The sequence below is a fragment of the Tachysurus fulvidraco genome, chromosome 6 (genome assembly GCF_022655615.1).
Source record: "Tachysurus fulvidraco isolate hzauxx_2018 chromosome 6, HZAU_PFXX_2.0, whole genome shotgun sequence".
Lineage (NCBI taxonomy): Eukaryota > Metazoa > Chordata > Actinopteri > Siluriformes > Bagridae > Tachysurus > Tachysurus fulvidraco.
This window is the reverse complement of record NC_062523.1, coordinates 16,147,203-16,171,186: the sequence shown is the minus strand read 5'-3', so window position 1 is coordinate 16,171,186 and position 23,984 is coordinate 16,147,203. Positions and strand designations below refer to the sequence as shown.

General features: G+C 37.8%; 1 protein-coding gene across 5 annotated transcripts in view; it reads left to right on the top strand.

Annotated features, from left to right (window-relative positions):
• Positions 1–23,984, top strand: part of LOC113654273 (diacylglycerol kinase beta) — an 81,130-nt gene that overhangs the window by 31,571 nt on the left and 25,575 nt on the right. For 4 of the 5 annotated variants that reach the window (XM_027164322.2, XM_027164324.2, XM_027164321.2 and 1 more), the window contains 16 exons: positions 846–908; positions 1,318–1,548; positions 2,368–2,520; positions 3,434–3,483; positions 3,889–3,963; positions 4,341–4,460; positions 4,627–4,744; positions 5,058–5,146; positions 5,584–5,700; positions 6,201–6,299; positions 6,403–6,510; positions 6,612–6,685; positions 7,748–7,822; positions 11,039–11,124; positions 12,342–12,431; positions 13,602–13,762. In XM_027164322.2, coding sequence (XP_027020123.2) covers positions 846–908; positions 1,318–1,548; positions 2,368–2,520; positions 3,434–3,483; positions 3,889–3,963; positions 4,341–4,460; positions 4,627–4,744; positions 5,058–5,146; positions 5,584–5,700; positions 6,201–6,299; positions 6,403–6,510; positions 6,612–6,685; positions 7,748–7,822; positions 11,039–11,124; positions 12,342–12,431; positions 13,602–13,762 — 1,709 coding nt within the window. The remainder of the gene's footprint in view (positions 1–845; positions 909–1,317; positions 1,549–2,367; positions 2,521–3,433; positions 3,484–3,888; positions 3,964–4,340; positions 4,461–4,626; positions 4,745–5,057; positions 5,147–5,583; positions 5,701–6,200; positions 6,300–6,402; positions 6,511–6,611; positions 6,686–7,747; positions 7,823–11,038; positions 11,125–12,341; positions 12,432–13,601; positions 13,763–23,984) is intronic. The other variant, XM_027164325.2, reaches the window with a different exon arrangement.

Below are 23,984 nucleotides of genomic sequence, written 5' to 3'. Positions count from 1 at the left end.
GTCTAGGATTATCATCATTGCCTTAGTGTACCAATGCCAGGCTATGCTCTTTTTTCAATTACCAAATGTGCATAAGCAGAATGTTTATGAATCTTAACATCTGGAGAAAAAAAAAGCCATGATAGTGATCTTTGAAAGAATCCTTTGTTGAAGCATATGTTAGCAAAGATTATACAAGGACATGCACCTAGCTCCATATATACTCATCATGTTTTTAAAATATAAAGTGTTGGGTGGTAGAAGACCTCGGGCTAAACTGTTAGGAGAAAAACTGTTTTCAAGTGGCTACTCTGCTGGTGTAGGGAGACCTGTTTTTCTCCCTGGCACTGCTTCCTTGGGCTCAGACTGTTTATACTGGGTGAGTGAATAAACAGTCCAGATGGATGGCTCATGCCCTTTTGCATGCTGAAAGATTTTAGTCCAAAAGACCACCTTCTGTTTAAGGGGGTGGGCTTTGAATCAAATGCCTCACAGCCCTCTGCTCGGTCACGACTTGCTCCATAATGTACAGATTGTACTACAGAGATGGTCAATGGTGCCATCTAGTGCTAGGAAATGTCTAAATTGAACATTTTTTCAGCAGGTGATGTATGTTCTGATGTTTTTGCAGATAATGTTATCGCTGATGTTATTGCAGATAAATACTGCATCTTACTACTTTAGAAACCATAAATATAGTATTTCTGCCACTATTTATGCTAAATTTTCTCCTTCACTAACATTTGAACAGCAAAGACCTTTTAGAATACACCAACATTTCTAATCTTTCCATTTTTCTTATACTCATAGTGTCCCCCATATTTTTCTTTTTCTTTTCTGTCCTTTGTAACTCACTCTTTCTGCAGAACCCAAGTCGATTGATGCAGGTATCTCAATTCAGACAGAAGTGGCCTGCGCTCCTATAACAGGTATCTGTGTGTACAGTGCAACCTGAGACACATCATCTGTAGCAGCTTTCTACTCCAGAGATACCACTTTTTCCCATCATTGTGTTGGTTTTCAGTGTGTTGGCAAATGTGTGACAAGTTTTTATGAATTTCTTTTGCTATTTTATCTATTTTTTCATGGCCAAGTGTAATTGTGCTCACATTTTAGATTCTCCATGTTTACCCAGTGAGTAAATACTGTGCAGTGTTGCTTTGATTTCTGTGCACCGTGGTGTCATTCTTACCCCTCAGCTCTGCAACACAAAGACCTCTGAGTCACTCTCCTTACCTGCAGGATTTTTGCAGCAGCTCTGTCTGAAAATATCTTCTGTTATTCTTACTCTGTCTAATCTGTTATTTCTGTTTCTTGTTTTAATTATTCCCTTCACAGGGATGAATGGGAAAAGTATTCTCAGTGCTATGGGCAGACACACTCCAGAGCACCCAGTTGGTGTGATGCCTGGATCTGGTGCTACCACCTCACCATGCTCATCCCGCTCCTCCTCACAACGCTCAGGCACAGGGGGTCACACTCCTCATTGCTCACCTAAACCCTCAGCAGGTAGCAGCTGCAATGCTCTGGCACCCTCCAAGAGTTGCAACTCCCCTCGTCTCTCCCCAGGTAGCTATCCTCAAATCCAGATGCGATTGTTTTGTTTTGTTTAATTTATTCATCTTTGGTAACCATGTTATTCGGAGAGTGTTCATATAGAATATAAAGCCTATTCTTACACCATTTCAGGGCACCATGGCGACATAGAGTTGCACACTCATTCACACCTAGGCAGAATTTAGAATAGCCATCAGATATTTCGGATATGTTATAGTGAGGAGGTAAACAGAGAACCTAAAGGAAACCTATGTGGACAAAGTGGGAAAAAGACAAACTCAAGCACAAGATCAAACCAGGGACCCCATTGTGAGGCAGCATTGCACCTCCTGTTTATAATAAGATATGATCATTTTCCCCCCTACACAAGTTTTTTTCTTCATTGAATGTCTCAAATGAAAAATAATATGGTTCACTCAACTAGTTTTTGTGAATTTGTGCATTCATTGTGAGCAATTACATGCTACACACCTCATTTGTCATTTTGAACTAATCAGATATGTTGTTACATTTCTAAGAAAAGACTCGGTGCTACTAAAATTGCACTGTAATTACACTAAGCATCAACTGTAATGACTTTAAGTTAGTCAAATTTTGCCATGTTGAACCATCTACAAAAATGGATATTTTACTGCCTGTACAGTACCATGCCATTCATCATCTATTTTAATTTGCATTACTTGTGCTTTCACCTGCCATTAAGACTTTCAAACTCTTAAAGGGGTTTGCATTATTTAATTATTTTCATTATTTTAGTTCATGCATCGTGATAGTTTAGAGACAAAAGCTCATCTTTAGTACATGTTGACTGTGCCACTGTTGTGTCCTTAGAGCGAAGTCGATCAGGCAAGGGGGTGTCTCTGAGGAAAAGTCCATCCCCTCAGAAGAGCTCCACTCCTTCCACACCACAGATCGTCTTCCTGAAAGACATTGTGTGCTACCTCTCTCTGCTGGAACGAGGGACTCCAGAGGACAAACTAGAGTGTAAGTGTGGATTTATGTTTAGTAACACACTCATTTGCTCCCTGGGCTCAATATTCAGGCTATTATTTAGTAAAGAAGAGCCATTCAAGCAGAGTGAATTTTTGAACCTATTATTTATTGCGGCTGATATCAACCACTAGCAAACACTCTGTATCTGTAACAACATGAGAAAAACCTCAAAAGAAAAGAAAAAGCAGGGTGCTATAGAGTAATTTGATTATATGCTTTACTTTCCATAACACAAGCCAAATATAAACCATTGCGATGACTGTACAGTAGGCCACTTTTTTTTGCTTGTATGAATCCATTTAGCTGTTGAAGGCATTTTACACAATTTAATACCAGTTTTGTAGTGGAAAGCACATGTTTTTGTAAAGTCTGCTGTACATTTGGAAGGAGATTTTCTTTTAGTTGAACACTTACAATTACATTGTCCTCAGATTGTAAGGCTTAGGACCACAATTTGTCACTATCCGGTGACTATATTTATTAGACTCTAAATTTGAATGAAGTGTAATATTAGCTTGTAATCTTTTCATATATTTAGCTCTTACAGAAAGTGAATAATGTGATCTGTGGCTTTGTATGCTGGGCCTCTGCCAGTGAACAGGAGGAAGGAGTTGGGGGAGGAAAGCTGTGTTTTGCTTTTCATATACAGTTTTCTGTATACAAGATCAGCTCCTGTCTTTACACAACACCATCCCACTTAAACACAAATGATATTTAGAGTTGTAGCAGACCTAAGGTATTTAAACCACCATTTAAAAAAACACATGAAACTGTGTTGCTGTGTCTGTAGATGTTCATGGAACACCCATCTTTTCCACAGGTGGCCTGTGTGTTAATGAAGTCCTTAACATTTACAGGATGGACTTTCTTATCTCCCCTTTCTCTTACTTTTCTCGCTCTGCAGTCATGTTCCGGTTGTATGACACGGATGGGAATGGCCTGCTGGACAGCTCAGTGAGTCAGATACAGTTCTTCAGTTCTAGGATATATATATATATATATATATATATATATATATATATATATATATATATATATATATATATATATATATATATATCTGCGGTCATTTTGGTTCTATTAAACACCTACAGAATAGTCTTACTATTACATTATTACTATTACAGCATCATCAGAGCTCATTCTTCACCTCCTTCTTCTAGCATTAAATACTAGCAACTTAGACCGGGAAACTCAGATGTTGTTATGTCTGGTTTCCGTAGATATTTAAAGGACTGCTGACAGGAAATCTAACATAGACAGGGACATTCAGATAGTGAAGTGGTTTCAGTCTGCATACTGCATTTATTATCATTAAATATTAAACTCAATATAACTTTAGTTTAAATATCTACTTAGGAGCTGGACCGTATCATCAATCAGATGGTCCATGTAGCAGAATACCTTGAATGGGACTCAACAGAGCTGAAGCCGGTAAGGTCATCCTTGGTTTATACTGTATGTGCTTAAAGTCTACTGCAAGAGTTTGAATCCAATCCAATCCAACATACAGACATAGACATAAACACAAAATTCATTAAAAAACAGTCATCCATACATATTTAATCAATTGAGTATGATATCTTGCAAAGTTATCACTATCCTATGTGTAGTTATTAGTTTGTAGTCAACTTATGTATTAGTCAAGCATCTTTATACGAGATACACTAAGAAAAAAAATTATGATTTTGTGTGTTTGCAGTTCAAGTGTATGGAATCAGCATTTCTGTATTATGCAAGCCTGTACCTTACATTTTATAACATGTGATTCATGTCTCAGTGTACATACTGTATGTGTGCTTTGGTTGCAGATCTTGAAGGAGATGATGGAGGAGATTGACTATGACCATGATGGAACAGTCACACTAGAAGAGTGGATCAGAGGGGGAATGACCACTATCCCCTTGCTGGTACTGCTGGGTATGGAGACGGTGCGTCAGAGCTTCTCTTTGTGTTCTTCTATAGCTAAAGTTGTATACACAGCTAAACTGACAGCTAAGTCCTGGATTCACTATTACTCATGAAGTATGTGCGGTAGTTGAAAGTGATTCTTTTCCTTCCGCTCTCACATGTAGTGTTTCAAACATCTGTTCTCAGAATGTACAAGAAGATGGGCAGCATGTATGGAGACTGAAGCACTTCAACAAGCCAGCATACTGTAACTACTGTCACACTATGCTGTTAGGAGTGCGCAAACAAGGCCTTTGCTGCTCACGTAAGCACCTGATCTGTATGTTGAGATACTGTGATGATGCGATGGAGTTATAAAAAATTATTAAATTATATTCTCCAACAGGAATGTAAATAAAGTCAAGAAGCATGCTGAGGTTCTTTTTTTTTTTCCAAGTAAATTTATAGCCTTTATTCAAGGTATCCATCATAAAAGACCTTAGTCTTTTCATGTTATTTGCCTGACAGCTATAAATAAAATTGCATTTAAGTATAATCTGAATTATTTCTAGGTATCTTACTCCAACATTTTCTACCTGCTTTATGAGTAACTTCTCCAATTCACTCTTATTTGGCAGTATGCAAGTACACAGTCCATGAGCGCTGTGTGTCCAAAAACATTGCTGCTTGCATCAGCACTTATGCCAAGTCCCGCAGACACACCAATGTGAGTAAACCAGATGCACAGTTCACTCTAAGACGCTTTTACAGCCTGATATAGGTCTATTAGTGCACACAAGAGGTGTTGCTACTGGGCAGAAGGTCAAGGCTGAAGCCCTATCACCATCAAATCACTACTGTTGGGCCCTTGAGGAAGACCCTTAACCCTCTCTCATCCAGGGATGATATGTTATGGCTGACCCTGCACTCTGATCCCAGCTTCCTAACACACAGGGATATGTGTATAAAAAAATGCTTGGCTGTAATGTGACAAGGTGACAGACCTTGTTAATTTTTTGTCTAGCCCACTTGGATTTATTGAAATGTGGTTCATTACCTACACTGACAATTTAACAACAAACAAAAAATTAAGTTTAGTTTTTGTATATGTTTTTATGTATATATTTTGCATAGTTTGTTGCATTCTCTCTTTCTTCCCTGAAGGCTATGCAGCATGTATGGATGGAGGGCAATTCTCCAACCAAGTGCGATCGATGTCACCGCAGTATCAAGTACTACCAGGGTCTTACTGGCCTTCATTGTGTTTGGTGTCAAATTACCGTAAGTATATATATCACTATCTGGTGGCTTTAAAGATGTTTCTCCTTTAACTTGTTTGCTTTGAGCAATCAGTTACATTTTTACAGGCTTACTTAAAAACAATTATCTCAGTATTTTAGTATTTTACTGAATATGAAGATTTAGTTTTGATGGTACAAAATGAGCAAATTTAAATAATGAATTTTTTCTGGTTTCAATGATATAGATAATATTTTACTTCTTGTTGTAATGTACACTTTCTTCCTCTTGGTGGCATTATTTCTTTTCTTCCCTACTTAACCTTAGCATGTAATCCCTAAGTTCAATCAACTAAATGTTACATTTTCGAAAAAAAACCTTTTTCACACACACACAATGAGTGTGAGGTGATGACCAGTGGGACATCAAAAGCAATTATATTTTCTAGCAGTGTGTTCCTGTATGAATCAGGGGAAAGGCGTGCAGACTTTATTAACTCAGGCCATTGGTTCTTGACTGCATATTTCTATTTTTATCTGCAGCTCCATAATAAGTGTGCATCACATATGAGGGCAGATTGCGATGGTGGAGCACTGAAAGACCACACCCTTTTGCCATCTTACATCTGCCCTGTTGTACTGGTCAGTCCAGACATTTCATTTTAATTATTGAATGCTTTTTGACATGCTGTGACACCTAGCATTTTATTTCACAATTGGTGTTCTCTGCCCTTCTCTTGTCCAGGACCGTCACTCTGTAGTTAAAAGAGGAGAGGGCGAGTCATCCCCCAACACCAGTCCTGATGACTCCAATCAGTGCTTTAAGTTCACTGGAGATGGTCAAGCACTACAGGTCAGGTTTCATAGTGCAGGCTGGTTGTTGGCAGATACTTTAACTGAGTTTTTGTATTTTAATTTGGATGTCCTGCTTCTGTATTTCCTCTTCATTTTCAGATCACCCCTCTTCCTGGAACACATCCTCTACTGGTGCTGGTTAATCCAAAGAGTGGTGGAAGACAAGGAGAAAGGTGCGAGGCATTTCTGTTTCATTTTGTTCCCCTAACTATCACTTTACACCAGAGAATTCTGTGCATTACTGTGTCGTAGATTCCAGGACTCGAGTTTACTTATTTAATATGATTTGGTGGGCAGTCGGCAGCGTTCCTGCTTAATGTAATCGTAATGTGCATATCCAGCATGTCTCCCATGTCTATTTTGCTATTCCTGCTTGTCACTCTGTCCTAAATATCATCAAAGCAAACAGGAGGCAGCACTGCTGTTAAAAAGGATGAATGTAGGTGTTGTTACAGCTCTCACCGCCCACCACACATCCTCAATTTGCCGAGGGACCAATTTGGGATCCGGCAGGAGCGTCACCATAGCAACGCACTTATAAATACCAATAATGGCCCGATTATTCCCTATTATTAGACTCGAGCTCACACAAAGACGCGTTAACTGCCCCAGATCCAAAAAAGAACACTATTTGAACTGTTCCCTTGATGTGAATAAGTCAATGAAGTGGTCATCACTGAATGGTTCATGTTGTATTTTTCCACTGTCTTTAGTGTTTTGAAAGCGAGATTTGAAGGTTTAGACTCTTGACTCTGCCCTTATATTCTTTCCAAGTAAAAGAATGGTGTTTTTAATGGTTATAAGTGGTCGGATTATCGCTTCGCTCAACATAATGAGCAATGTTCTAGCCTAAAAGCTTTCTGTATGATATGTTTCAGACTTTCAGGCTCTCTCTCTCAGTCTCTCTCTCACTCCTCTTGTTTCTACTACTGAGAGACAGAATGGAGTAGTGGGAGATAAAAAGATAAAAATGAAAGGCACTGCAGAGATTTCATTTATCATTTCATGTAGAGTACCAGAGATAGTAAAAGCTGCCTAACAGTGTGTGTGTGTGTGTGTGTGTGTGTGTGTGTGTGTGTGTGTGTGTGTGTGTGTGTGTGTGTGTGTGTGTGTGTGTGTGTAAATGTATCAGGTGCATCAGTTGGTCTCCATATTTTTATATAAACCTCTCTATTGTTTTTTTATCTCACTTATTTTAACACAGAGTTTTGTCCTTATCTGTTTTTCTCCATAAGGGTATTGCGGAAGTTCCAGTACCTGCTTAACCCCAGACAGGTTTACAGTCTAGATCGTGGAGGACCCATGGTAGGGTAAGTCCCCTTACTGAACACTGAACATGAAAGTATTAGTGGGAGCATTTTGTGAGATCTTTTCTAAAGATTTGTGAATTTAATGTAGACTGAATGAAGTCTTCTTTTTCCAACAATTAAAAAAACAGAGGATCCAACTGCCATATGAAACTAGAATGACTGACAGTTGCGTAGGTGTTTTGAAGTTTCCGATTTTAACTGCCCTTAACCTCCTTATCTCATATTAGTAATCTCACAACTTGGTTAAATTTTCTTTCTCAAAAGATACAGCACACTTTTTATCCATCAATGTAACTGGAGAATGTTCTGTGCTCATTATTGTGAAATAAACTATCAATGTATGTTTGATTTAGCTAACATTAAACATCAAAGCTGTCAAACTGTTACCTTTTCAGTGGAAAGAGAAGAACGAACACAAAAAAGATACATAAGGCCTATAACAAAGTGTCAAATCTATGACTTTTAAATGGTACATATTCCATTCATGACATGCTCATGACAGTCATTGGTTCAAACAGTCAAGCCAGTTGGAGCAGAAACTGGAGTGTTCTCATAAACAGGTTCATGGTAGCTCCTAGGCACTTATAAGAGTAGAAGAGCATTTTTTTCCCCTCACAAGCACCTGATGGTTTCAGTAAAAATCCATTATATGCGTTCACCACAGTTTATAACTTAGACAGTGACTGTAAAAATGTACTGTGTTTTCTCTGTCCACACTAATAATGTATCACCCCTAAGATTTGATCCAGCCATATTTTAGAATTCTTTTTTTTTTAATCAACTTAAATATCTTGTTCAAAATCTAGAACATTCGTGTCATTTTTAGCAAATATACCACCATCAAACTTGCTTGCATATCTGTAGATGTAAAATCAACACAAACCATTGGCCACCTAAGAAACAGAAAGCAGACACTTTTACAGTGACTCCCAGAGCCAAGGGTGTTTTTCAAACACCCCTGAATGTACAGTAGGGACTTGGAGGAAAGAAACCTGACTGCACACTTAAAGCTGGGTGAGATGTTTCTATATTTTCATTTCCATAAAATCTGCAAGACCATCACTCCGGATTCTCTCAGGACTAACTCGTAAAAACACCCACCTGTAAATGGCCCTCTGGATCTAACACAATTAAATACTGTAAAGGCCAGGCACTCCAAAAACCTAACCGATGATTAGACTTTTTATACCATTTCATATAATTTTAATAACTGATTTGTTTTTAAGATAAATTGGAAATTTTTGCTGGTATTGCTAAGGTCTTCATTCATTCATTCATTCATTCATTCATTCATTCATTCATTCATTCAGTCATTCATTCATTCACCTTCAGCAGGGTTACAGTGGATCTGGAGTCTATCCCCATCACTAGGAATATGGGAATTTACATTGGATGAGACATTAGTTCATTACAGGGATGATCCATGTGTACATACACACACATGCATAAAGGTGGCAATTTAGAGGAGCCAGATCACTTTCCATCATGCATTTGGCAGGTGAAACCGGAGAATACTGAGGAAGCCCATGTGATTTGGGGAGATGCACAGAACCCAAGCTTAGAATAGACCTGGGATGTTAGAAGGATGTCTATAAATCCTCCATCTTGAAGTTGGTTAATCATTGTTTTCTATGCAATATTTGTCATTGAGTCAGAAATTGAGACACACATTTATCTGAAAAACAAATGAGGAAGCCATCTGAACCATCAGGACCAATATTAATTAAGCCATAACAACTTTCTAATGACTAATTCAAAGCATCTGGTATAGATGCAATTATCAAGATGTGTGTTGCATCGAATATTGTAAGAGCTAACTTTGTCATCACGTGGTCTTATGTTACTCATAGTATGACACATTAGCAAATTAGTGCATTTCAAAGAAGCATTATCCCATAAGCATGTGCACACACACACACACACACACACACACACACACACACACACACACACACACACACACACACACACACACACACACACACAGATATATACGTTATGCTTCAGTACATTTTGTACCTCTGAGTGAGTTGCTCAACAGGGCATTTCATTCAGGGGAAAAAAACAAGAACAAAAGGTGAAGTTGTAACACAGGAGAGCAGCCAACCCATTCTCTTCCACACCCCCCCCCCCCCCCCCCCACCACCACCACCACCACCCTACACACACACACACACACACACACACACACACACACACACACACACACACACACACACACACACATTCAGTCACGACCAGAGCTGTGCACAATTTGTAAAAGCCATTCAGAGAAAGAAAGGAGAGAAAGATATTGAGAGCTGCACAGGCAGTGAAGTAGGGTATTCCAAGAGAACTAAAACTATTGATTAAAAATATAAATATAGCAGAAAAGTGTAATAATAGTTTATTATGAACAGCAAGCATCTTTTTGTAAAGAAAAAAGCTATTTTTATAAGTTATTTGGAATTGTTATTTCTAAGTGGATAGCACATTTTTAGCCGTCACGCTGTATTATAAATTTACCATCAGAGCAGTGCTTCAGCTTTAAGCAGGAAATAAAAAAATTAGAAAGAGATAGCATTGCATGTTATGTCATACCTGTAGGTGTTTTTACTCCAAGTCTGTGTGACTAAGACTTTCCTGTCGAATGGACCTTGGAGCTCATGTGTCTCTTGTACCAGAATACAAAAGGTTTATCCTGTGCTTGGCTGAGTTTATGCAGAATAAGGTGAATTATAATGCATTGTGAATACGGATTTCCAATTTGTTTTCTGCCTAAAACACATCACATTCATTCTGTCTGTATTTATTTCACAAAGTAATAAATGCAAAGTTTATCTTGTCTTTTGTTGTGGGGCCACATTTACAGTCATTATGCCCAATCCACTTTTCATCATAATTATACTTATTTATATTCATATTGGGAAACTTTATTTTTCAATCTTTATACATTATACATTAAGGATGGGAGGATTGGTATATTGTGAACTAGAGCATGATAAGTACCATGTTCGTATTTGGAAACGGTTAAAAGCATTAAGAACTATATATAATTAAGATTTATATATAGATTAATAAGATTTATAGTTTTGGTTCTTAAAATCAAATACCTTAATAACAAGTTCAATTACAAACTAATAAATTATATCGTAAATGGTATTTTTTCAAGCCCCCATGAAAAACAATTAAGACCATTTTCTGTCTGACCTTCTAAATTTTTCCTTTGCCTTCCAGATTGAACTTTTTCCGTGATGTGCCTGACTTTCGAGTATTAGCCTGTGGAGGAGATGGAACAGTGGGCTGGATCTTGGATTGCATAGGTAAGTGTAGCATTTAAGTTTTTATCGTTTGCCCTATGCTTTTATCCAAAGCATTTAACAATTGAGACAAACATTTGGCAGATATTGCCCTGCCCACCGGCCCAGCAGTGAGGTAGGCTTGGCAAACCTTCTTATCAGTAGTCCATTGGCCTAATTCAAATGGCTTATTTGACATTATTTTATTTGGAGCTGAAATACAAGTTGAAATGTTTTAACACTGTCTTGCATGTTGTACCCCAGGTTATAATTATGACGAATGATTTAAAGATTAAAGCTCAATGGGCTAAATTTTAAAAAGAAAAAAATTGCAGGAGTCTTGCACATATAATTGTAGTAGCATTTAATGGTTCTCTGAAAGGATTATAAATTCATAAATTACCTAGGAAGTGTGTACACTCATCTGTGACTTCTTTCATAAGACTGAGTGGTGGATAGCGGTGAAGAGATAATGGCCTGCCTTTCCCCCCACTGACAACCATGCTGATGTTAATGGGTAAGCATTACAGAGGAGCCAGCATGGGGGGTGATAGACAGTGCCATTAAGTGGTGATTTAGAATCAGTTTCATCTGATCCTGGATCCGTGCTTTTGAGCTGTTATTCCCATGGGAGCCAATGAGTGTCCATTAGTGGAAGAGCAGGAGAAAACCAACTTTGTTGAAGTAGCCTGAGTGCTGATTTAAAAGCACCTTCATTGCTTCTTTAATGGCAAAAAACTGACTTTTAATTAAATCAGCCTGATCCTCGATCAGCTTTCTGGAGTTTCTGTTAGCTCCTCACCCACATGAGCTTACCATGCATTAGAAAATAGCTTCTGATAGCAGACGATGGTTAGTCTCTGTGGTTAGGCAATAAATCCATGGAGTATCAACATATGCAAGATCTCAACATGAGTTGTGCAAACAGAACATAGAGCCAAACTAGGATGCTCATTAAATTGAGGAATACTGTGTATACTGTCCTACTGGAATAAATAAGAGAGACACCAATGTCCACTTTCTTTTGCCTAGTATTATATTATTGACGTCATGTTTTTGTGACCTTTTCCTCTCTAAAAGAACATCATTTGTTTTATGTATACTCTATCTAAATAGTGAAATGATAAAACTCTTAGGATATAAAGGTTGCATTTTAAAGTAAACATTGTAAGCACTCAGAATGCATTCAAGTACGTTTGGAGTATTTTGTAGTGTTTTCTCTTTTCTGTGCTATTCTCCAGATAAGGCTAATTTTGCCCGCCACCCTCCTGTTGCCATCCTGCCGCTAGGTACTGGAAATGACCTGGCACGCTGCCTTCGTTGGGGTGGAGGTGAGAGTCACCTTTATACTGTATGTGCTTATATGATGAGAGATATTTCTTTGTGCACAACTATTCAGGATACTTTTAAGCATTGGAATTGTATTTGGTATTATTTGTATATCAGTAGTATATTCTTATATACTGTATATATGTTATAATATTTAGTTATTACTTGGATCACATAATTAATACATCATTGATTTCACATCTTAGCTCTAATCACACAAGGAATAAAAGTAAAGTAAAGATTGCATTGTAAACTGTTAGACAGTTGTGTACTGGTGGAGGTTGTAGAATAATAACCCTATTACATCATGTGCTTTTTCCAGTGGAGTACTTTGGTCGATATATTTTTTTGCCTTGGCAAGACTGGAACTATATCCAGTATAACTTCAGTCTGATCTGGTGTAGTGGTGGGGTGAAAACTGAACTGTTTCTTAACTTAAAAATGAAGAATATACAAAACCTAATTATATGCAATCATTAATAATGTTAATAATTAATTTTACGTTTATGATTTGTGAATCCGTGTGAGTGTAATTCTGCATGTGTTCTGTTCATGGAGGAAGAATAAGCTCCAGGTGTCACCACATTTCAGTCACAGTGTGTTTGCCCTTGTTAAGATATAACACCTCCATCTTGGTGAAGTAACCCCCAGTGCCTGTGCCCTATTTGCTATGTACATGTACAGTAATATAAGACAGACACACTGGGGAGTCTGTCTCTAGGCAGAGAACCTCAATCACATCATCCACATAGTGCTGACATAATAGCCATGCAGTCTGATTCACTTGTCTTTTTCAGCACTTCATTATTTTGCATCCTAATATTTATTTTCATTCTTCACCCCCTTGAGTCTCTTGATGGTGCAATAAGTCAAATGTGTGAACATGCTGTTGTAATTTCTGCATATCTTTTTAAACACATACACAAAACCACAGACACAAACACCATCTTGTGGCATATACTGTAGGAGCTGGAGTTCATTCTAGCTCCTCTGTTAATTTTACTCAAAGTAACATGAACATGATGGTGATTATTGAAAAGTTGAAAGCTCCTCCACTATGTTTTATTATAGATCTAATTAAATAATTGTAAAATAAATGTATTACTATGAGTGTATGTTTACAAGTTTGTCTATTTACCTCTAAACTACTTCTTGTGTATTCTGTCTTCCAGGCTATGAAGGAGGCAATCTTCTCAAGTTCCTCAGGGACATTGAGCACAGTAGTGAGGTGGTACTGGACCGCTGGAACATTGACATTTCGCCTGATGACAAGGAAGAAAAGGGAGACCCTGTGCCATACAGCATAGTCAATAATTACTTCTCCATTGGTGTGGTGAGCACTTTTATGCACTTTTCTTTCTTAGGCTTGCTTGTTTGTACCAAAGCAGATGTCACAACATTGCCAAAAGGGCAATTTGCATTTTTTTAAATAACAACACAACAGAAATGGATCATAAAACTAAAAAACGCTAAAATGGATCATAAAACTAAAAAAACGCTAAAACGTTTTAATTGCCAGTCATGAATGGGTGGCTATTTGGGTAGATAAAGCAGTTCTTAGCAGCATGCAGATATTTTACTTAGAGCACTCTCACATAGGGATATACTTTCTCATAGTGTGTATTGTGGAGATTTTTTTTTAGTAGAGTGTTTAATCATGAGTAATTACAACAGTGTAATGTGTATGGCCTCTGCAAGACCATATCAGTAACTTGAACAGGTTATATCACATTTGTTTTATCTAAAAATTTGGACAGCACAGAAGAATCCAGGCACAACCAACAGAAATAATTAGCAACCATTTCATCTTCACCTCTACTAGGGCCAGATGGTGCTTAATCAAGGTTGTGGAGTTAGTTAAGCAACACATTTCTGATTACACAAGTTTTAGGTGTCTATTTTATCCACGTGAAGAACTTACTTTTCATATTCCATAAATAACTTCATATATTTTTACGTACTTCCCAAAGGCTGTAGTTAATTCATTGTCAAATGATATTTGTAAGTTTATGAGATATCATTATGTGTTCATTAGAAATAATGGCCATTTAATGGGATACTTACCATATGTAATGTTAAAGGTAAGCATCATTACATTAGAGAAATAATAACTTGCCAAAACTTGATCAGCATGATTTCCTGTGGAATGGAGAAAATAAGAAAATAAGTAGCTTGCCCTCAGTTACTTAGCAACCACAATGTTCATTGCAATGTTGTAATAAATGCCATTTGTTCACAAGTTTGGTGGGAAAATATCAAATTGATGCTAACCTATTCATTGTGAAGTGCAGTCTTTCACAGCAATTATGGCAAAACTTTCAACCAACATTCTTGTTGAAGAAGACACCACAGATTTATTGCTCAAAAATAATTGAGGCATTCATCATAATTTCATTTAGAAAGATTAACAAAGACTATCACCAATGTGACTTTAAAGATTTTTCTACTTTAAAACTCTTTTTAATACCCTGGTTATTATTGTTATTATTTTGTAATATTATTTAATAGTATTTAGTATTGAACTACTTTGAACTACTGTATATGTGAGGAATGTAAATGTATTTGGCATACTTACTGAATAGTTTAAGAGTTAATTTATTTAATATAATATAGTATAGTAAAAAAATATTAATAAAAGAATTGTTAATATATATATAAATATTAATATTGTCGTTTCGTTCATCAGTATATACAATTTTAGACCAACACTAGACAGTCTACATTTCAGTCTGTCACAGTATGAGTTCCCACAAACTCCCCTCCTTCCTTTAGACAATGATTAATCCTTAGATTCATTCCCGAGCTGTTCTATAAATAGTCTATTTCATTTTGGGGAAAAAATATATTTCAATCTGACTCATGCCAGGTGTGTTGGTAACATGCTGCTTTATCACTGTGAGGGATACCAGGTAGCCCAGGTCACATTTAGAATGTCCAGAAATAGAGAAGAGACCTGAAATAGACCACCTGATTTGAATGAAAGAGGTGTGTGAATTGGCAGGGGTAGAGACAGGAAGGACTAGGCAAGATGGTGTGCAAAAATAAGGAAAAAAACTCTGTGTGACACACTGCAGTGCCATTATGTAACTAAATTCAGCCTCCTACTGACTAAAGCTCAGGCTTCATTTTTCTCAGCTATCAGCATCCACTAACTCAGGAGAACCATGCTAGTGTAATGCTCTGAATCTTCAGAATGCTGAACTAATGGAAAATATCTGGCTTTGGCTACAAGATCAGATTTGAACTATCTGCACTATTGAAAGAAAATTTATTATCATGTTCCCTCTGAACTGAACAAGATGCTGTTTTGTTATTGTCATAAAATACAGGCAGAATCTAAGTACCAGTCTTAAGTATTGAGAGTATGAGGCATGTTTTGGTCCTCACAAGGCAAATAAAAGAATCACATAAAATCTAAACAGGCTTTTTTGATATTTACAGGCACATCTCAATAAATTAGAATGTTGTGGAAAAGTTAATTTATTTCAGTAATTCAAGTCAAATAGTGAAACTCGTGTAATATATAAATTCAGTTTACACAGACTAAAGTAATTTAAATCTTTGGTACTCTTAGTTGTGATGATTTTGGCTCACATTTAATAAATACCCACCAATTCACTCATTCACCATCTCAAAAAATTTAAATATGGTGACATGCCCATCAGCTAATCAACTCAAGACACCTGCAAAGGTTCCTGAGCCATCACAATCAAGTTGGTTCCCTAGGCTACACAATCATGGGGAAGACTGCTGGACTGACAGTTGTCCAGAAGACAATCACTGACACCCTTCACAAGGAGGGTAAGCCATAAACGTTCATTGCCAAAGAAGCTGGCTGTTCGCAGAGTGCTGTATCCAAGCATGTTAACAGAAAGTTGAGTAAAAGGAAAAAGTGTGAAAGAAAAAGATGCACAACCAACCAAGAGAACCACAGCCCCAGAGGCTTGTCAAGCAAAATCCATTCAAGAATTTGTGTGAACTTCACAAGGAATGGACTGAGGGTTGTGTCATGGCCACCACACACAGACGTGTGAAGGAATTTGGCTACAATTGTCATATTCCTCTTCTTAAGCCACTCCTGAACCACAGACAACATCAGAGGCGTCTTAGCTGAGCTAAGGAGAAGAAGAACTGGACTGTTGCCCAGTGGTCCAAAGTCCTTTTTTCAGATGAGAGCATGTTTTGTATTTCATTTGGAAACCAAGGTCCTAGCATCTGGAGGAAGGTTGGAAAAGCTCATAGCCTAAGTTGCTTGAAGTCCAGTGTTAAGTTTCCACAGTCTGTGATCATTTGGGGTTCAATGTTATCTGTCACTTCACCCGTTTACCAAAAACATTTAGAGCACTTCATGCTTCTTTCTGCTGACCAGCTTTTTAAAGCTGCTGATTTCATTTTCCAGCAGGATTTGACACCTGCCCAAAAAAGCAGCAAAAGTTGGTTAAATGACCAAGCTGTTGGTAAGCTTGACTGGCCAGCAAACTCGCCAGACCTGAACCCTATAGAAAATCTTGTCAAGAGGAAAATGAAAAACAAGAGAGCAAAAACTGCAGATGAGCTGAAGGCCACTGTCAAAGAAACCTGGACTTCAATACCACCTTAGCTGTGCCACAGACTGATCACCTCCACGCCACACCGAATTGAGGCAGTAATTAAAGCAAAAGGAGTCCCAACCAAGTATTGAGTACATATACAGTGAATGAACATACTTTTCAGAAGTCCAACCCTTCACTAAAAATGTCTTATGAAGTACTCTAATTTTTTGAGAATTTTTTTGGTTTTTGTTAACTGTGAGCCAAAAGACTTAAACTACTTCAGTCTGTATGTACTGAATTTATATAATACACAAGTTTCACTATTTGAGTTGAATTACTGAAGTAAATTAACTTTTCCATGCCATTCTAATTTCTTGAGATGCACCTGTATACAATGAAGTATATTACACATTGTAAATATCCATCGTATTTATGATGGATGCATGGATGTGGATTGTGTATGCATTAAAAGAACATTCTGTTGAATTTTCAAATATGCTTCTGGTCAGAAGGTTTTGAATAACTTTTTTAAGATGTTCTGGCTGTAATAATATATAATACAGAAGCTGTACTCTCTGTCGCTCAGTCATGGCGTGGTGTTGGAGCAAAGGGACATGGTGCTGAGTGTCCATGAGGAGAGGACAGATGGCTCCACATCGGGAGCCACTGACACCTGAGCAAACCAGTGTGGTGACTCATGTGCTGATGTAATCATTAGCAATGCTGCACTGCCTCATAATTCCCAAAAGAGAACATTTTCCTGCCACCTTCCACCGGGGTTGCCATGGCATTAGTTGTTACCAGGCCACTAGCTAGCTTCAGGGTCATCTGTTTTATGCTTACTGCCAGTCAAAAGATTACATTTCATGGAAAGAAAAGAACAGGTAAAAAGCAGTAATGCAGCAACACGTGCCCACTCAATTACTCAGTAGCAAAATACCACGTGCAGATTAAGTTCAGGCTTCATGATTTTAGATATATTGGGCTAAGAGGAAGCCAATTTGACAGTGTTGCCTTTATTCCATATGAAAAATGCTTTCAGAAAAACTTTTTATCCAAATTTTCTGTATCTTTCATCAGTATTGTTTAATCAAGTTTTTGTTTTATTTTTTTGTTTTGTTTTTTTGGTAGACGAGAGGCATAAAGGGGAAAAGGAAATGTAACTCACAGGTTTGTGTTTGAGAAGTAGTATTTGAGAGCATTCAGTATATATTTGTTTTACCACAGATACACTCAGCTTTACCACTAATAACTTCACCTAAGCAAGCCCAGTTCATTAGTGAGGGCTATGAATCCAATTTCTGAGGCATTTATGTGTTGTCTTAATACAGTGTACTGATCCTGTTGAAAAGTGTTTTCTGCTTGATCAAGTTCCTCTTATCTGGAAAGAATGTGTCCTGGGGAATTAGAGAGAGCAACCACGTAACACCAGAAGGTATTAAACACACGTCACTTCGCTCTGCCCCTAGCATGGGTCTGCTCCCTTAGGCCTGGCAGATGAAATCGAACCTTGTCTCCTGCCATCAACAAGCTATCTGTGTCCCCGTTCTTTCCTCCCTAGATTTGCAGTAGGTGAAGCAATGCTCTGGGATCATGTTCTCCTTAGTATCATGTCACACACAGTTTTTTCCCCACATTTAGTGGATTTCAGTTGAGTTTAATTCTATCAATGGCTTTTACTCTATATGTGCTGTGCAGTCTAGCAGCTCAGGCATGTGGTGAGTTTTTTGCTGAAAGTTAAAGGATTAATCAGGGATCAAAAACAGCTAGGACACAACAGTATGATAAGAGTGTTTGCCCTATGCTGTGTGTGTGGTGTGTGTGTCTGGCACAAGCTGAAGGTCAGCGGAAGTATCAGTGTCAGGAAGCGTTTTGCTGCCAGGTTCAGACCAGGTTACTGCTGTAACGAATGGCTGTGCTGAGTAACACCTCAAGAGTCTTACAGAGAGAAAGAACACAGAACCTTTCCCCACAGCCAAACATGAAAAGCAAATGCAAAAAATACACCACAGTTGCGTATAGTTATTACCAGACTGATTATTAGACCTGAGTATACATTCTGTGAGAACCACAGATTAACAGTAACACAGTGGACTAAAATAATAACTGTGTACGTCACTGGTGAACTGAATATCACCTTTTTTCATCCTTGGTATACTCTTCCAAATGTGTAAGGACTGTGTAAGCTTTTTTAAAATTAGCCTATTAAATCCTTGGCAATTAGCAAATTATTCGAATCTGGTGAGTTTAAATGAAGGTGAATTATAAACTCCCCCTTCTTTGACTTCATTCATACTTGTGGATGATTTATTGTTTTATACTTGTTTTATTTTTTATTTAAGGGTTATTCTAGCTGATTGGTGGGAGCAGGACATAATAGACAGGACAGTCAATGAGACAAAACAATAGACAAGACAAGATGCTAGACACAACATGGACATGGTACTTGTCACACCCACAATTTAGAAGAACGTTTATACTGTTGGTGTTAGTGGACTGTGTGTGTGTGTGTGTGTGTGTGTGTGTGTGTTTGCGTGTGTGTTTGCGTGTGTGTTTGCGTGTGTGTTTGCGTGTGTTTGTGTGTGCATGTGTGTCTGTGTCTGTGTGTGTCTGTGTGTGTCTCTGTTAAAAGCAGTTAGAGACCCTGCTGCGTTTGTTTTTTCCTACTGCAAACACACCCAAACCAACTGATCAGCTAATTATCAGGCCCTTCATGAGTTGGCTCAGTATGTTGTGCCAGGGGAAGTTTCACTGTACAGGGTTCCAAAGGCAGGAGATTCCTTGGCTTGTGGGTTGGGTTATGTACCCAAAGCCATACTGTCTCCTTTAATGAAGGACCATGACATCACTCCAAAATACTGGTAACACTATACTCAACAGTGGCATTTGAAGGGATACATGATACCTGCATTTATTACAACTGACATACAATAAATCTACATAATGCATTTTCATTCAATCAGCTTCAGTAAGCACTATATTCTGTTTAGAGTCACTGTGAGCCCACCACAGGAACACTGTGTCACATGCTATTCAATCATACATCTTGCACAGACATTCACACACTGATTCACACCAATTTTTAGAGTAGCTAATTCATCTACTGGCCTTTTTTTAAATTTGAAGGAACCAATAGGAAACCTATGTGGAAAAGGGTGAACATATGAAACTCTACAAAGACATAAACCCAAGCTCCAGATCAAACAAGGGAGCCTCTGTACCACTTTGCCATCCACAGAAACATTTAACTCTTTTTACTAGATGCCAAAAAGTGAAATTTCCACCTGTTAAGGCTCCCAATGTTCAACATTGAATTAATTTGTGATGCTACAGTTTGAACACAGTAGTGTTTAAATGCTCACAGCTAAACACAGTCACAATACTTTACACACAGAAACATTTGATACACAATATAGAAACAGAAACAATTTTTTTTTAATTAAAGTTAAAATTAAGTTACTATATATCTCTAACATCTATCCCTATCCCTAATGAGCAAACCGGTGGTAAAGGTGGCAGGAAAAAACTCCCTGAGATGATATGAGGAATAAACCTTGAGAAGAACCAGGCTCAGAGGGGACCCCATTTTGCAACAGTTTATTATTGTGCAGCTGAGAGCTCCTGAGGAACTAATGGGTCAGCGCAAATTCTGAGCACACCATAGACCCAACACAAATTCCTTCCTGCCAAAGTCTTCAAATGATTGCTGATAAAGACCCGGTCATCGGACTGACGCATGACAGAAAGAGAAAGAAAGAAAGAAAGAATGTAAGAGAGAGAGAGAGAGAGAGAGAGAGAGAGAGAGAGAGAGAGAGAGAGAGAGAGAGAGAGAGAGAGAGAGAGCTGGGGAATGTTAGGTATGTTTGTAATCATGTGATGGACAATGTGCAATATGTGCAAGACTAAAACTAACTATTGCAGCGTAACTAAAAGGGAAAGCCAGAATGTGACATGAGGGCTTCCTCAGAAGTAAAGTGTTCCACCACAGTCAGCAAACCTGAGTGACTTGTGAGGGTGGTAAGGTGACAGCAACCAAACATCCTAGTTCACCAAACACTCTATGCCCATGAGCCTTCCAGATCTGCTCTTTTAGTCTAGTCTTAAAAGTTAGACAAAACAAATGTGTTTTCAGCCTGGACTTAAACACTGGACTGTAATTGGACTTCCGAACACTAATTGTAAGGCTGTTCCATAACTACAGGGCTCTGTACAAAAAAAAAGATCTGCTCCTTGCTGTAGCCTTTTGTACTTAAGGAACTAACAAATAGCCTGCACCTTTTGATCGAAATAGGCCTGACGAATCACAAAAAAAACCCCCAAAAGATTACCATTTAGATCTATGAACTGATAGCGATCAGTCAAATAAAACCTGAGCTAGGAGAGGGCTGTCCCTATAACACCAACAACATGTTATTGCCTATCATGTAAAATAGCATGGTCAATGGTATCAAAAGCTGCACTTAGATGAAGTAACACCAGCAAAGCGACACAACCCTGATCAGAGGCCAGTAACAGATCATTTACAACTTTAACCAGTGGTGTTTCTTTTGATATGATGAGGCCTAAATCCTGACTGATACATTTAATTATTCCTATGTAGGTATGACTCATACCATACCATATGCCTCATAACATATTTGTGATGATAAAATCATTCATTTGTTTACACTGTTTAAAAATATCTTATAAGTTGATTTACATTTCTTGACAGACACTTGTCAATTTAGTTTCTTTTTTACTTTAAATAGAGTGAGTATAGTTTTGATGTTTGTTCTAAATCAAGACAGTTTAGAAAGGGTCATTGCATTATGTCAACAAAAACCTTGATGCGGGTGTTATATTAACTTGAGTTCAGAAGTGATGAATAAGATTTTGTAATATTTAAATCAGTTGTCAGTAAGGTTTTTATTGCAGTGTTTCATACAGCCCATAGAAACACCAAGTTAAAATACACTGCTAGTACATCAGTACAGCACGGTATCTGTAAGTGTAAGTTACAGAAATGAAGGCTGAAGAATTAACTTAACCCACTGTTGCTGTGAGTGACATTTTCTGGTGCATGACTAGGCTGTTTGTCTCTACTCTTTTCCCAGTGCATATTTGCTAAAGGTTCAAACAGCAAAATCAAGACAGTCTTCAGTAGTGTCCAACTAGAAATGTCACTGGAGTGTGTCATATACTGTATCTCAAAAACCACTGGCAAACATTACATGTGTTGTGCTACACTGTAGGATAGTGTCACTTAGTGTCACATCATGTCATGATTTTTGCTGTCTTGGCTTTCTTCAGTTCCGCATTGATTCCTGCTTTGGATACAGTACATGCTGTACTTCCCCACAAAAGCATCAGTTTGAGCTAAAACCGACTAAATCTTTTACAACCAAAAATGTTCAGTATTGTTTATTGTGATATGTAAGGTATTTAAAAAGTTACTATTGGTGCAAATTTAATATTTGTTTTAATACACCAGTGAAGTCCAATAATGTTACTTTATACAGTTCTTGTGCTGATGCAAGTATTCTGTAACTTGTAAATAATCTAGCAGGTATAAGGCTAAATATTGAAGGATTTTAAATGTTTTCTGCTGGCAATAAAGATAGATAGGGGCAGAGTGTAAACCATAGATGGTATCCTCCTCTAAGCCTTCCATGTTGCATGTTTTCTGTTTCTCCCAAAGCTGCACCTGCAGAGCCAGGCAGGAAGCCAGCACAGGTGCTAACCTAGCCTGGTCCGTTCGTGGCTTCATCAGTGCACCGGCAGCTATCAAACTCTGCAAACCTTGTGCTCGCTCACTTCCTGTCTGTCTGAGAGAGTGAAACAGTGTGTACCGTGAGGCGCTGAGACCCTGCTCCATGTCACTCACTGAGACAGGCGGTGTGTGTGTGCATTATTGAGCTTGTGGCTGCTGAAGGATGTGGTGGCTTTTAAGCTCCCTTGACTTGATGCATGCCTGCATCTAAATATAGGGATGGATCTGTTACAGTTAGAAGCCTGACTTATCAATTGGCTTCTCTTCTTTGGCTTTGTTGCTTTGATTTTAATCAAGGTTTAGTGGTTGACAGCAGCATGTACCCTTGAGACAACATCGCTGTGACAACAGCGTGTTGCTAGACAAGGAAGCAGCAAACAACCTCTGACGCTGTTTGCTCAGTGTGTCATAACTCTCTGCAGTCATAAATTCATTTAAACATAAGTTTCAGTCTGCATCCAAGCATGTTGTTTGGATGTGTTTTAGACCAGATAGGTAATACATGCCATACAGTACACAGCCTTGTTATTAATGTATAGTATAAACATTTAATATTATTATTATCAACCATTAAAAAGCATGCTTTGCTATGGGTTTTTTTTTCCAACAAATTCATTAAGTAAAAATATTTATTTATTCAACAAGTTAATATTCCTCATCAAAACTTATGTATATTTTAGTTTCTACTGAATACAAATTACAAAAAAAAATACTTGAGTGAATACTTGAAATAATATTTGAGTGACTATTTATTTCAGTGTTGAAATATAAAAGAAATAAGCTGAGCATGCTGCCCCATGTTCATGCTGTAAACATTTTCAGTAGAAGAAGAGCAGCAGACAGTTAATTACTAGGTTGCTAAATTGATCTGGGCTTAAAAATATTCTACAACTACTGTGTTTATGGCAAATAATAAGAATAAAATCTTTTACTTTCCACAAGGTGCAGACAGTGGGTCCATGTACAGAAAACTTTCTATTGAAATGAGGAGTGAAGAAGGAATTAGAAATGATGCATCATATATGCTAGACATTAAAGTGGATAATAATGTCTGTACTAGGTACTAGAGGTATTAAGGTAAGGTATTAGAGCAGAACGATGTGGCTAGAAAGATTTCATGTGAGACCATCTTTCTGACCTTTCGACATTGTATATCACCTACACATGATCCAATTCAAGTCTGTAGCAGTGAAGTAGTACAATTCTGTCATTATCCATTTTATATGTCTCTCTTCTATGTCTGTTGATTATTTATAATAATAATAATAATAATA